Source organism: Anabas testudineus, chromosome 5 (genome assembly GCF_900324465.2).
Source record: "Anabas testudineus chromosome 5, fAnaTes1.2, whole genome shotgun sequence".
Lineage (NCBI taxonomy): Eukaryota > Metazoa > Chordata > Actinopteri > Anabantiformes > Anabantidae > Anabas > Anabas testudineus.
In genome coordinates this window covers 21,262,064-21,275,546 of record NC_046614.1, presented here as the reverse complement: position 1 = coordinate 21,275,546, position 13,483 = coordinate 21,262,064, and the positions used below count along the sequence as shown (strand labels likewise).

The following is a 13,483-nucleotide window of genomic DNA, read 5'->3' as shown; positions in this document are numbered from 1 at the left end:
TTCGTGAAGAACTAGTGTTACGTTAATTTCATTACACTGAAAAGTTACAAAAGGGAGGAAGTTGGCAGAAGCTACTTTTATTGCACTTGCTCACATTTGTAATACAGTTCAAGTATTTTAATGTTGAGATTAATTAACAGCCTATGACTGTGATTAATTGATGGATTGTGTTTTTTTTTTATTTATTGACAGCAGTAATTTAAAGTCAGTCCCATATACACTCTCCAAAAAATGGATCCAATGTGTATTAATAAAAATACGTTTCCAACAAATGAACTATATATCTTGTTTTAGTAAACTTTGCCAAAAACATTTGTCAAACAAGCTTTTTTTTTAATGTACTTAGCTTATAAAAGTTAAGCAATGCTGACTTTGTAAGACAGACAAGAAAGACTGTTTTTAAATAGGATTTTATGACAAAAAGAGACAACCTGGTCTTTAAATCTGTCCTGCACCAGGTTTTTATCTAAAACAAACAAACAAAACAAAACAACACACAAGCGTCTCCTCAGTCTGACTAATTGATTCAAAATGTACAACAGGAAGGAGTGGTCCTGCCTCACTAATTGAGACCCTGTAGATTCACCCTGTTTATCCAGATGTGTATATGGATTCTGGCAGGAAATGTTTTTGGCACATGAGAAGCGAAGAACTGAAACAGGCCCAAAATCCAAAGCCTTTTTTTTTTTTTTTACTCCCGTCAAATAACAATCTGTGAGTGCACCATCAATAGAAAGCTGGCCTGATGGCATTGTCCTGCAATTGTCCTTTTCAGTCACAAAGTTCTGATCCAATTACCCCTTTATAGAGTTTCAAACAATGTTCAGCGTCCTTTCTAAGCTGCTACTTGGGACGACATTACACCACACACACACAGACACACACACACACACACTACTGTGTATTGTTGATTTATACCAATAACGTCAACAAGTTTTCCTTAAGAACAATGGACCATGTTTAAGGTAAAAGTTCTGTTGTGCCTTGTTTGCATGAGAATTTGAATCCCTACGTGTCATTTTGTAAACCCATTAAACATTTTTACATTTCTAGATAATAGTGACAGTTTCTATACATCAACTCAGAGTGACCACAGCCGCTCAGCGCCACAGTTAAACGGGTGTGTTTAATTAGACGAAAGGTGGTGATGTGAGATAAAATACTGACAGCGCCACAATGCAGCAGCCAGTCTCCTCATCCAGATTCGCTTTCTGCCTTCAACCACAGCATCTCGTGGCAGATAACGTCTGTGTTTATCATGTCAGGATAGCGTGGCTCGTCTCCAGGAAGACCATGCCAACGTATTGCCTTTGAAGTGTTAATTGGATGTGCTGGAAGCCATCTTTATTTTCAGAAAACAAAAATCTCAGAGTGTGCGTCTCTCTTGAACAGACACTATTAAAACTTAAAGCGAACTTTTCCCTTCAAGTATGACTCCTGTTCTCTGAATTTAGCATCTACATCACTACTTCTTCGATAGCTTGCAGATGAATAAACAAATAACCCCAACGCCATGCTGTTTCTCTCCTTGAAATAAAGTGATGAAATGCAGAGGCGATGCTTCTGTTTGAAACACTAAAGAATGAGCTTAAGGGGGTGCGTTGAGGGGTGTTCATTGAAGTTCGAAGAAGCAAAGCATCTCTGAGATCGTCTTTCCAGTGGTATAACACTGGTCAGCGTGCCTACATTCTTATTTGACTTCTCTAATTTAGGTTGACTTTTTCAATAACGCTACTGAGTTAACTCAATCTAGCAACAGACAGCTCGATGAATTGCCCTGTCAGTCACTTGGAGTTTTGCATTTGCAGCTAAACTCGCAATCTGCTCGGCTTTAACACAATTAAGTGGCATCAAATGAAAATCAGTGTTGTTCTGAGTACATTTGCAAGAGAGACATAAGGGGGCCTCGCTGGTTTCTAAGTGTGGCAAGGGGATACAAGGAGACAGCAGGAGATTAAAGGGGAGAAGAAATGAGAAGAAAGGTGTGTGCAACTGGGGAGTTTTGGGTGGGTGGGTGGGTGTGAGGGAGGTAGAAAAGATGACAGATGAGAAAAAGGGCTGATGAATGAGAATATCATGCAAAAGTTACTCACCCAGAGTAACCTCTGTCTGCATGGGCATGGACAGTGCTGGGTGCTTGACTTCACAGCTGAACAGAGCGTCATTATCCAGCTGAGGGTTGAGGGTCCAAGTGAGTCGAGCCTGCACCACCACAGAGCCATCACTCTGAGGGATGTGAGTGTGGCTGAAGTAGTAGAGAGGGTCGGTGCTGTGCACCCAGCGGGGGAACTCGCGGCTCACCACCGTCTCGGGGATGACCTCTGTCGCAGGGCTCGGCTCGTACGCTTGCTGACCCTGAGTGTGGACTCGCTGGGGGGTCTCAGTGTACAGACGAGCCGACCGACTTTCGGGGTCCAGAAGGGAGAGGGACCGCTGCAGCTTAGTGTCATCGAGGTCCCTGCTGATGAGCGGTCTGGCTCCTCTCACCCCTGCTGCACCACCTCCCTGCTCACTGGTGGAGGATTGAGTGTATGAGATCACTTCTATCAGCTCGCCATCACGCTTGAAGTACACCTTAAAAAGAAAGAAAGAAACATAAACATATTTTATTTCTATTTTTAAATGAACACTAGAAAATTATGCACAACTTTATATTTACAGGCCTCTAGGGGGCAGCACAACAAAATCCTCGGGGCCCCTTGTGGCCCATGAAGGCATCGCATGATGATGTTAATGAATGTAGTTTCTGTAGTAAATTAACTGGAAAGAGTAAAAACTAAATGATCAAGTTAAGAAATGCAAAAATGGTAACCAGGGCTGAAAGGGAGTGCGCACCTTTTACATTTAACATATATTTGTCAATTGTTAATATCCATATTTAGTTTAATATAGCTTTAAGAATCACTTTTAGATGGAGTTTCCTAAACATTTAATGAGTCTATTACCCCACTCGTTGTCCAAACTCCTGACAGGGAATTTATGCTCCCATTCAGCACACAACCTCCAGATATTAGCATTGAAATAAGCTTGAATAGTTACTGCTAAGCTGTTGATATTTTGGAAACAGATGCATTATTTTTTGTTGCAGAAGAAAATAAAACAGAGACTTTCAGGGACATTTGGCCATTTAAATTAAATTCCACAAACAATTCACTTCCGTATAATTACTCAGATGTTTTGTGAAGGGCAGTGTTTATTTGACACCTGATTTTAATTTAGTTTTTCAAAGATTTAAAAAAAATGTAAACTTCAAAATATGTTAATTTGATTTCAGTCTTGGTTAAGTGAACAAAACATAAAGACATTTTAAAATTTACAATAGGGATGTATCCATCCCCGCATGAACCGTAATCTAACCATATTTCCCAGTTTCATTCAATTTGACTTTTACTGTAGAAACTTCATTTTAAAGTACTGATGGATGGGGTCTGTCTAACTTGGCCCAACTTGTTGGTGAGGTTATGTTTACCAGACCAGATCATCATATTACAAGCTGTGTGGCACTGCTGGCTTGTTAAAGCCAGCTCTAAAAGTTTTTTAATGTGACCCATCACAGCAGGTCCACATGGGGCCAAGTGCCCTTGCTCAAAGGCGTAGAGCAGCCCTGTGGTCTGTACATGCATAAATAAAAAAAGAAGTAAAAATACAACTTTTAACTACTCATCCTAACCAACCTGCTGCACTTACTTACAGTACGAGCCCTGAACTGCTCTGTGGCCCCATCTACCTGCAGTGCACTTTCAATACAAAAGTAGAGTTTAAACTTTTTTGTTTAGAACTTTTAGTGTATATTTTGGGATGTGCCTGTTTAAATTTGGTTGTACTTCTCATTAGAGGAAAACCAGATTTTAGTATTTGAAGTGTTTTTTCCCCCCATTCAGTCTATCATGTCTAAATGACCCTTGTTGGAGAAATTCTGAACTCTCATACTGGTGCAATCTGTTGTTAAAAGATAATTACTATGCCTATAACCTCAGGTTTTAATTAGTGCACACACACACACACACACACACACACACAGGATACTGCTATAAAAATAAATAAATAAAAAAGCCTTCTCCAAAGGGTAAGTGTAGCCAAGATTTATGGCACACACAGGTGCAAAGAAAAGGTATTATTTATTTTCACATCACTGTCCACTTGTAAACCTTTGTAATTAAAGTCCTCTGAGTGTATGGATCAATACAGTTATTGCACAGGCTAATTTACAACTTTCCCCGCTGATTAACATTTTCCGTCTGTTGAATTTTTCCATGTGAAAGCATTCAATAGCCAGCATCCCTTTTCTGCATTAACCTTTTGTACTCTGCAAAACCATACTTCAGAATGTATTAAAACGCAATAGGAAACGAAACATCAACCTCAAATCCACGATGACCCCATTGCGTCTGCTGCTAACTCCTACAGCTACCCGGCAACTTGCAAAGCGAAGAAGCTTTTTCACTGTGTATTAAAACACCTCATTAATTATCACAGCAGGTGGAGGGAGAGCAGTGTGGATTAGAACGATCCATGCACCTGTTCTGTAGCTTTTGTTGGACAAAATGGTGTGGGTACACAAAAACACCTGTGTTGCTGTGATATGGATTGGTGGGGAATTAATTCTTTAAGCCTAGATAACTGATTGTTTCTGTAAACGGTAACAGACAATTTAATTTATAGGCAGTATTAATAAAAGAGTCTTCAAGACTTAATACAATGCGTGGATGCATGTCATCCATGCATTAACCTTCACTGAGGAGCTGCTTCCAACGAAATATTAAGCATCCCTTTATCTAGTCATACTCATCCCACATGACTAAATATCATTCTTTGCCGCTTGCATGTGTGTGAGGTACAAGAAAAGGAATCAATGAATGTTTCATCAATGACATGAATGAATGGGATGACACAAGTGCACTGTAACTGCAAGCAGTGAGTGGAGTGTTATTTCTGTCATTATCCTGCAGTTCTGCTCCTTCCTCACTCCCCTTTTTATTACTAGCAAGCAGATCACAAATAGTATATGGGTATGGAAATAGTACAGGCAGTGATATAAATAGCCATGTATAGAAAATAGCATGAATAGTTGAGTGAGCTGAGTCATGTGTTCCAGATAGGGTTGATTGTGATTTGTGACCAGTCTTCCTGTTTGTCAGGGCATTTTTTTCAGCGTTAAACATCTTTCATCAATGACATTCCCATGATACTGTGCATATTTTTGCAGTGTTAGTGACTGATGCAGCAACAATGGAGGCAGCAACTTTGAAATAAAAGTGAATCATATTAAATTGAAGGCCTTTGAGCAGGTCTTGGATTTAATAGAGCACTCACAATCACTATTATTACAAACTAGTTAAAAATGAAACACTGGCACTTCTGCCCTTGTGTTGAACATATTATGTTCAGAAATGATTTGGAATTATCTGTCTGAGTGGAATATATCTCTGTTTTAAAAACAGAAAGTTTGAAAAATGTGTTTTGAAATGACACAAAGGGCCCAATGCCATGTGCACAAACAGTGTGACACCAGGATGACACCTGTATCTTTGTAAATATGAATATGAATCAATCTCTAATTCATCAGTTAAGGCGGCATCTGTCATCACTGTAAACCTGCGCTGTATTCCTTTAAGTTGTCACATCCTACATTTTCCAAACTTGTTTGACAGGCAGAGATAACTGAAAACGCACGGCTTCTTGCATTCTGTTCAAATGGAAGAGCAGACACTGATTAATTTTCCACAAGTGATTATAAAGCTGCCAAAATAACAGTGGAGACGTCGCTCACTGTGATACATGTCACCGATAAATGGTTGCATTTCACAAAATGACACAGGCACTTCTGTTGGTTAATATTTTAGAGATGCTGATTATCTGCCATCTTTATGTATTGAAAAAAGAAGATTCTTTGTTGCTGTTGTTGCTGTACAATAAAATAAAATGGTTATTGATTAGTAATTAAACAGTTATTGTCTGTCAATTAGCTTTAAAACATTATAGTTTAATCGTTAAATTTCAAAATGTTTCCTCTCAGGCACTTACTGTATGATTTTGGGTGTTGAAGAAGGTGCATAATGGCCATGAGGTAATTCAACATAATGACTTGTTGTGTAAAAAACACTGCCGGTCCAATAGCCCATATTCCAAGATGAGACGTGTCTCACTGCTGTAGGATTCAGAAACTAGTGCTTGATCTAATGTAAAAAGGGATTTTAACTGTTTCTGTCATTGCTCTTGTACTGTCTTTCTACCGCCAGGGTTACTCAATGGAATAAAGTGATTATCAATCAAGGCTCAGTTATAAATGCTAAAATACTTCACATCCCAATAGATGCAGACAATGAAACCAGGCATCAATCCCGTACTTTATTCTGAAATTAATTAACACAGAAAAAAAGGGAAGATGTAATTGTAAGCAGCAGTCAATGCACAATGCAATAGCAGTGGTGAAATTAAACTGGTATGGCATAAGAAGAAAGCTTTTGCATTTTTCTTGTGAATAGACAGTGATGAAAGCACCTGCACTCTGCACATTGCCAAACCTCCCCCACTTCACAAACATCTCAAATCTGAATCTCTTTTTGAAACTGTAACAATCATGCATTGGTTCATATACACCTTTATGTTGCTGCAATTAATCATGGCTGTGTCAAAAGGACAAGGCTGTAATTTTCATGGTGACAATGATTCAATGAGGAGAAGCAAGCGAAAATGGGTGAGAAAGAAGACAGAGGAAGAGAGACGGATCCTGGTTATGACATGATCAGCTTTCCTTCTTATTATTAACTGTCATTATCTTTCCTCTTTTCAATCAGTGCTTGCTTGTGCTCTGAGGATGTTCTAATGAGTGGTACTGGGAAGCTATTATTGATATGTCACCAGCTTGCTTCAGTGGCATCAGATGCCAACAGATCTTGAAACATAATACCAGACACTTTTAACACATGCAATCCATTATACCCAGCTCTCTTAAAGCTCTGCTAGGGGAATTTGGCATGTTGGGTTTCTCCCAAAAGTGGTGAGAAGTGGCAGCTTTGGAATAAATCTAAACTTCAAGACACAGAGGTTATGTAACAAACAGGATCAAGCTGCGGTAGAGGTTCCTATAGGAAAATTGTCATGTCAGTTGATGTGATACAGCATGATTATTGTAGTAATAGCTGTAGTTTTCAGTGGCTGTAACTAGGCATCTTGTTTGCTGTGTAGAAATATGACAAACATATGCATTAATACTGCTTTATATGCAGGTAGAAACTGCTGTAAATGAGCACAACAGCAGACCTATTTGAATCTCAAATAGTAGATTTGTTCGGTGATTCAAAGGTCTGCAACCAGGCTACTGCTTCAATTAAATACCAAATAAATTTTAAATATTTCACCTGTTAAGCATCTTACTTTGTTATGAAAGAAGGAAAAAATCCAAATCCCCTAATGATTTAACATTAACGACTGTGTGCATTCCCATGTTAATTTTTTATTCAGTCCTGATGTGACATTTGAAGAACCAATAAAAAGAACATAATGAGCCAGAAGAAGGAACAGTAGGAGCCTTGTAAAATGGCTTTTAAAATTAGTGCAGCTAGACCTGCAACAGTAGCAGTACTGGATGAAATTCAACACTTTCAAATGTCTACACTAAGTCAGAATGAAGTGTCAGACGTTACGCTGGATGCTGGAAAGACGAATAAGGATGTTGCATAGCAACAGGAAAGATTTTTTTTTTCCTTTGTGCAGGGCCAAAGCAAATTTATCCAAACAAACACAAAGCATATGTTTCTGTTCTGGATAAAAGAAATGTTGCATAAAATGCTGTCTAAGCTTTTTCTATTTTATAGATTGAGAAAAAGTTAAGGCTGTGGTTTGATCAAAGCAGTGCCAGGATATGGCTGTGCTGCATGTAATGAATAGAGAAAGACATTTAAAAAGGCATTTGTTCATTATTATTATCAATAATAATCATAATGATAATCAACTGATAAGGCAGATTAGTCTAAAGTTCTTTTTCAGGTTTTCCCCTTACTGTCTACACATCTAATTTGGATGATGGTTCATTACTTTATTTACTTTTATAATTAAAATATTAAGCTACAATAAGTAACAAAACAGAAAATATTGATAATTAGCTAATTAGTGTTAATCTGATTATGCAAAGTGTTAAAATTATTATTATAATTATGCAAAAATACAACATATGAAGGTGGAACATTGTGCAGCATCAGAAGCAGCTCGTCACTCATACTTAATCCTTCACGTGTGGCTGTCTCTTCAACACTTACTTACACTTACTTACCTACACTTACATGTATAAAACTGGCCAGAACATGGTGACAATGACACAAAAAAAGTATCAAGCAGCAAAAGATAACTGCAGACGAACGCTAATGTTGCTTTGTAACTGCTTTTTAAATCAGCAACTATTGTGACTGTTAATTATTTCTTTTCAATCTCATGTTTATAATGAATGGCAGGACAATTTTAGCACATTCGTTAGGGCTACAAAAACAGTAGATACCGAATTTTGTCTATTCTAAGTTAATATACAGTTGTGCTCAGAACCCTTTAGAATTTCCCTTTGAAATCTATTTCTGCATAAATATGAGCTGAAGCGTATTCACACAAGTCCTAAAACTAGATAAAGGGAACAGAATCAAACAGATGAGACAAAAATACACTTACTAGTTTATGTTTTGTGGACAGCTAGACAATTTTAAATATGACAAAATTAATATATATGATAGTGAATAAATAAGACAGGTGCCACAAACTTTCAAGCACCATTGGACTTTACACATGCAGGACACTCTTCATCTGCAGTATAATTTCAATCTTACATAAACTAAATTAAAAAATTTAAGAAACAAAAATTTGTAGCACAGAATTGAGATATTTAACAGCCGGCTCGATACATCGAGCCAAATTCTTTATAAGTTGTGAGCCACTGTTGAGACCAGGCTTGCAATGATATGACATTGAAAATAGAGCTGACAACAGCTCATTCTGCAACAAGCCCCCGGGCAGCAGCACCGACAAAGGCTAAATAAGTTTCATCAAAAAGCAAAGGAAGCCGTTTGAAGTTGCCGTTGCATAACTGGGCCAAAGCAACAGCAAATACTTACAAACCTAATAATAAGGTCTTGTTATGCAGCATGACCGTGGACAACAGAATAAATAGAACAAATAGTCACAGTTTCTGCTCATTCTAAAAACATAATAGGGATCAAGCAAACTGGAACCCTATGTAGACAATATAATGAAGAATAGCATCACAGTGGTGTGTCCTCTTTTGGAAACCTGTTACTTGCTACAGAATTAAACTGCTATGACACCGCACGAGAGAGCACGCACTGTATATACTGTATATAGGTTAACTTTTTTGTCATCTATATACCAGCGGACAAGTTCTCGCAGGCATTAAAGGCAGGTTTGATGGACTGAGAAGCCAAGTGTGACTTTATTTCTAAAATCTATCCTTGAGTTTCTTTAGTGTGTTTTGATTTGCTCCAACAGTACAAAGCAACTTTGACAGGCCATGATTAACCCCCCCTAAATGCAATGTGACTTTCAAAGTTGAAAATGTTTTCCTTCTTGTTTTTCTAAGCAGACAAGACTTTATATTATGCATCATTCCAGTGTAAACACTAACCTATACCGTGTGGCACAAAGCTAATTAGCATTGCAATTTGTTGTCATTCAAGCACGAGGTGCAAGATGGTCCCCACCTTGTGGTTTCCACACAATGGTTCACAAATGTAATTTAAGCAAATACTTTCCGCGCTATGAGAGCACTTAGGTCCTTCACGCTCACACTCACACACAGGTGTTTGCACTTATGTTGGCTGATTAAGCCTCTTCTCAGGACTGTGGGCGTGTACAAACTGTGCTTGAACATCTGACTCTCCTTTTAGTTTTGCTTTGTTGTATCTAATACATTGGAATAACTTTTACTTTCATGAATTCTTTTTACTTTAAAACCAAATATGACCTTTGGTGACAAACTTCAAGCATGCTGTAGCTCCACCCACCTTCAAACAGAATAACTGAACACCTGTGTGAGTGCTCGGGACCTTTAAAGTCGACCAGTATTGTCTTTGCTTCACTAGCAAAAGGAGTTGGTTAAAAGAAACACTTAGGAAATAAAATAAGTCAATCTAAAATCGAGCTGGGTCTTCTTAATTTTTTTAAAAGGCATTCGATTCAGTGCCTTCTCTAAGATTAATGTCCAGAAGCTCCAGTATATGTATTCTGTTTTAAAATGGTTTTGCCTGAAGGCTGCTGGATCTCACTGGTGAACTGATCAACTCACTGTCACTTTTATAGATTCTGCAGTCAAACAGAGTCAACAATCATTCACAGACAACAGCCTCAAGTGTTCTTTTTAAATTAATGATTATATTGCCTTATCCTCAGTTACAGCATATGATCTCTGACATCCTGACAAGCTTATGCTTATTGTGTAACACTTGCAGTGTCTCTTGCACCAAATATTCCACATCTACTTCTACTGCTTACTATTCCCTCACTGCACCATTTCTGCATTCATTCTGCCTGGCCTCCTCCTGCACATAATCTACTTTAAATAAATAAATCAACACATATTTATATAATGCATTGTACATTTTCTTTAAAAACAAGAACAAATGTTTTCACTTTCTACTTACTGTTGATTTTTGTCTATTAAAAGTTAGAATTATAAAAAATAGAGTGCTCCTTTGGATTTCATAGCTACTTAAAGTGCCACTCTTATGTGATAAAACTACTTACCTTATATACTCTTTGCAGCAAAAAAAAAAGCTTCAGGCAAAAACTATATCTAAATCCTCCAATGTAAATTATAACAAAGCATTTTTCCTGTAGTGTGCAAACACACTAGTGAGTGATAAAACTGAAAAATTGTTTTTATTTCCATTCAGTGATTTGGCCACTTCCTTGTTGAGGCACAGACAAAGCTATCAGCAAAATCATCAGCAATCACAAGTGATGCAGAGTCTGTCAGACGTTACTGACCAGCTGAAACCTTTCAGACGTCTTTTACTCCATTAAATGTTGAAAAAAGCTTCCAGCAGGGTTGAGCTTTAGTTGGTTGAGATTACCCGTTATATCCCAACAGGGGGAGAACCTCACTCATGACACCATCAATCAGGAAGTACCTGAGAGACGGAAATCATATTCACCTTGTAGTCACCTCTCACTGGGCTCATAATTGCAGGAGATAGGTGTGCTCAGGGTCTGGAGTCCATTATCATACACCCATGGACGGTGATTAATGACCCAGTGGGAACAAACAGCAAGTGGTGGCTTTCAAACATCGTCTGCAGGCTCATACGCCACCAAACACAGGAGTACGATTCAAATATTTGCAAGACCTTGTGTTGCACTTGGGAAAGTTGAGAAAAAAGTGAATGTACAGTATGCAAACTTCTGACGTGTGTGTGGTTGATTGCACGTGTGCATTATGATACTGTACGGTGATGATTCTGTAGGTTACTGTCACTGTCAATGATGAATTGGTATGAATGTGACCAGTCACTCATGTGGCTCTTTACTAAATCTGATCTACCTTTTTTAAATGACATCATTACATGGCTAAATTAGTGCTGGTAATCAGTCACAGGGCAACAGCAACACAGGTGACGGCTACTTTAAATGACTGCATGAGTACAGCTGTGTGGCGTCGTCTGTATTGGAGCTTGTGTGTGTGAAAAGCAACGCGATTAAGGGTTGTATTGCCATCATGCAACTTCCTAGAACTCAAAACCTTTTTAAAAAGTCTATTTACTGGAATGTTAAAATCATTTCTTACTCCTTGTGGTCTGTGTACTGATACCAGCAAAATGCTATGCAGTCTCTTTTCATCTGTAAACAACATGGATCTGTGTGCTGTGAAGGCAGGTTCCTAGTTGACAAGCAGCATGGTGTATTTTCAACAGCAACTCACCGATGGGGCTGGTTTCCCCCCCTTCGCAGTGCAGACAAGAGTGAAATTCTGGGCTTGGTATCGACTGAATGGGGCTGGAGTGTTCTCTGCCACCACCGATATGTTGTTTGGAGGTGCTGTGAAGGACAGAAGTAAAGCTTAGTGAATCAATTTCTCAACACATTTGACCCAAAAAGCAACTTCAGATATTCTTAAACCGTTAGAAAACATCCACTTTGACTTGATCAGTTCATTCCAGGAGTTGTTTTATGTTGCCAACACTGACAGCATATGAGAGCAGAGAAAGAGCAACGCTGTCGTGTCCAGAGGTTTAACATAAAACAAATATTTAGACCTGCTCCAGCTATGTTCTGTATAGTATGTATTTTCAAGAGAAAGGAAGAGCCTGCTGAGAGAATCTCCATTTAACTGAACAGTTGGCACACTAACTTCAAAACTCCCGAGGGCTTGTGTGAGTCAGATAAGGCTGATAAGGTAGAAATCTCATACATATCATATCACCAACCTCAGTCTGAATCTCTCTCGAGATTCCAGCAAATATGTCATGGTAGTGTAAAGGGAAAACATGTGAGCAAGACTTCAAAGTATTATAGAGGAGCACTGGGAGGAGAAGAAGGTAATGAATAGAAATCTTCCACATCCCCCAGAAAATCAGCTGTTCAACATGCAGCAGTCTAGTCCATGTACGGCAGCTTAAATATGTGAATGTGAATACTTCACAGACCATACTGTGGCAGATTCTGAGTAATATCAACAAGCAAGTTTTAGCCGCCGACTCTGCGGCAGATAATAGCCAGATGCACAAGAACCAGTTGAATTTTGATGAGGACTGCTGAGTATCGAAGACACTTTTCATAACATTAACTGAAGAGGTTTTAAGATGCCGCATTTTTCTTATGTTCTGTATATCTAAATGTCTTTATGATCCTTTTCGTGCCCGACCGCATGCAGGCACTGATGTCATTTCTGTGTACACCTATCAAGTGGCGTTAAACAGACATGCCACAGCAATTAATTGATTAAAGGCAGGTGGGGGTTTGAGGGATTTAGCTGCTGGCCTGGGTGCCTCTGTGTTTCCACACCTCTTAATTGCTTATTGATGGGATTCATAGGGTTGTAAATTAACCTTAGAACACTCCATTAGCTCACTGACAAGCCTGTCTCAACCTGGCATATGATAAGCTGTGAGAGGTGTCCGCTCCTGACCAATCATGCTCAAGTAGTCGACACAGTAAAAGGTGTCAAGTGGAGAAGCCACACGGGTAGTGAAGTTGCTGCAATATACAGAGCATATAATCAGACAATAATAATAAAAAAAACAATCTGACTTTATAGATTTATAATATTGATTGCTCTATTCCATAAAGCAGCATTCTGCTCCACTTTGGAAAAGCTTGCAGCGGTCTAGTAAATATATTCTTAACACCGTCGTTGGTTTCTTTCTCTGTAAAGTGCCTCAAGTGCTTCTATACTGTGCAGTTAAAAATTATGATTTGTTTTTATAATATTAGAAGCTGTAAATGCAACAAGATCAAGAGGGTTTTGCAGCAATCTGCAGAGATTTAA

At 38.5% G+C, this 13,483-nt stretch overlaps 1 protein-coding gene across 2 annotated transcripts in view; it reads right to left on the bottom strand.

Moving 5' to 3' along the window:
* Window positions 1-13,483, bottom strand: part of igsf21a (immunoglobin superfamily, member 21a) — a 151,044-nt gene that overhangs the window by 15,510 nt on the left and 122,051 nt on the right. For both annotated transcript variants that reach the window (XM_026350021.1, XM_026350022.1), the window contains exons 5-6: window positions 11,918-12,033; window positions 2,094-2,574 (exon numbers count right to left, since the gene is read on the bottom strand). In XM_026350021.1, coding sequence (XP_026205806.1) covers window positions 2,094-2,574; window positions 11,918-12,033 — 597 coding nt within the window. The remainder of the gene's footprint in view (window positions 1-2,093; window positions 2,575-11,917; window positions 12,034-13,483) is intronic.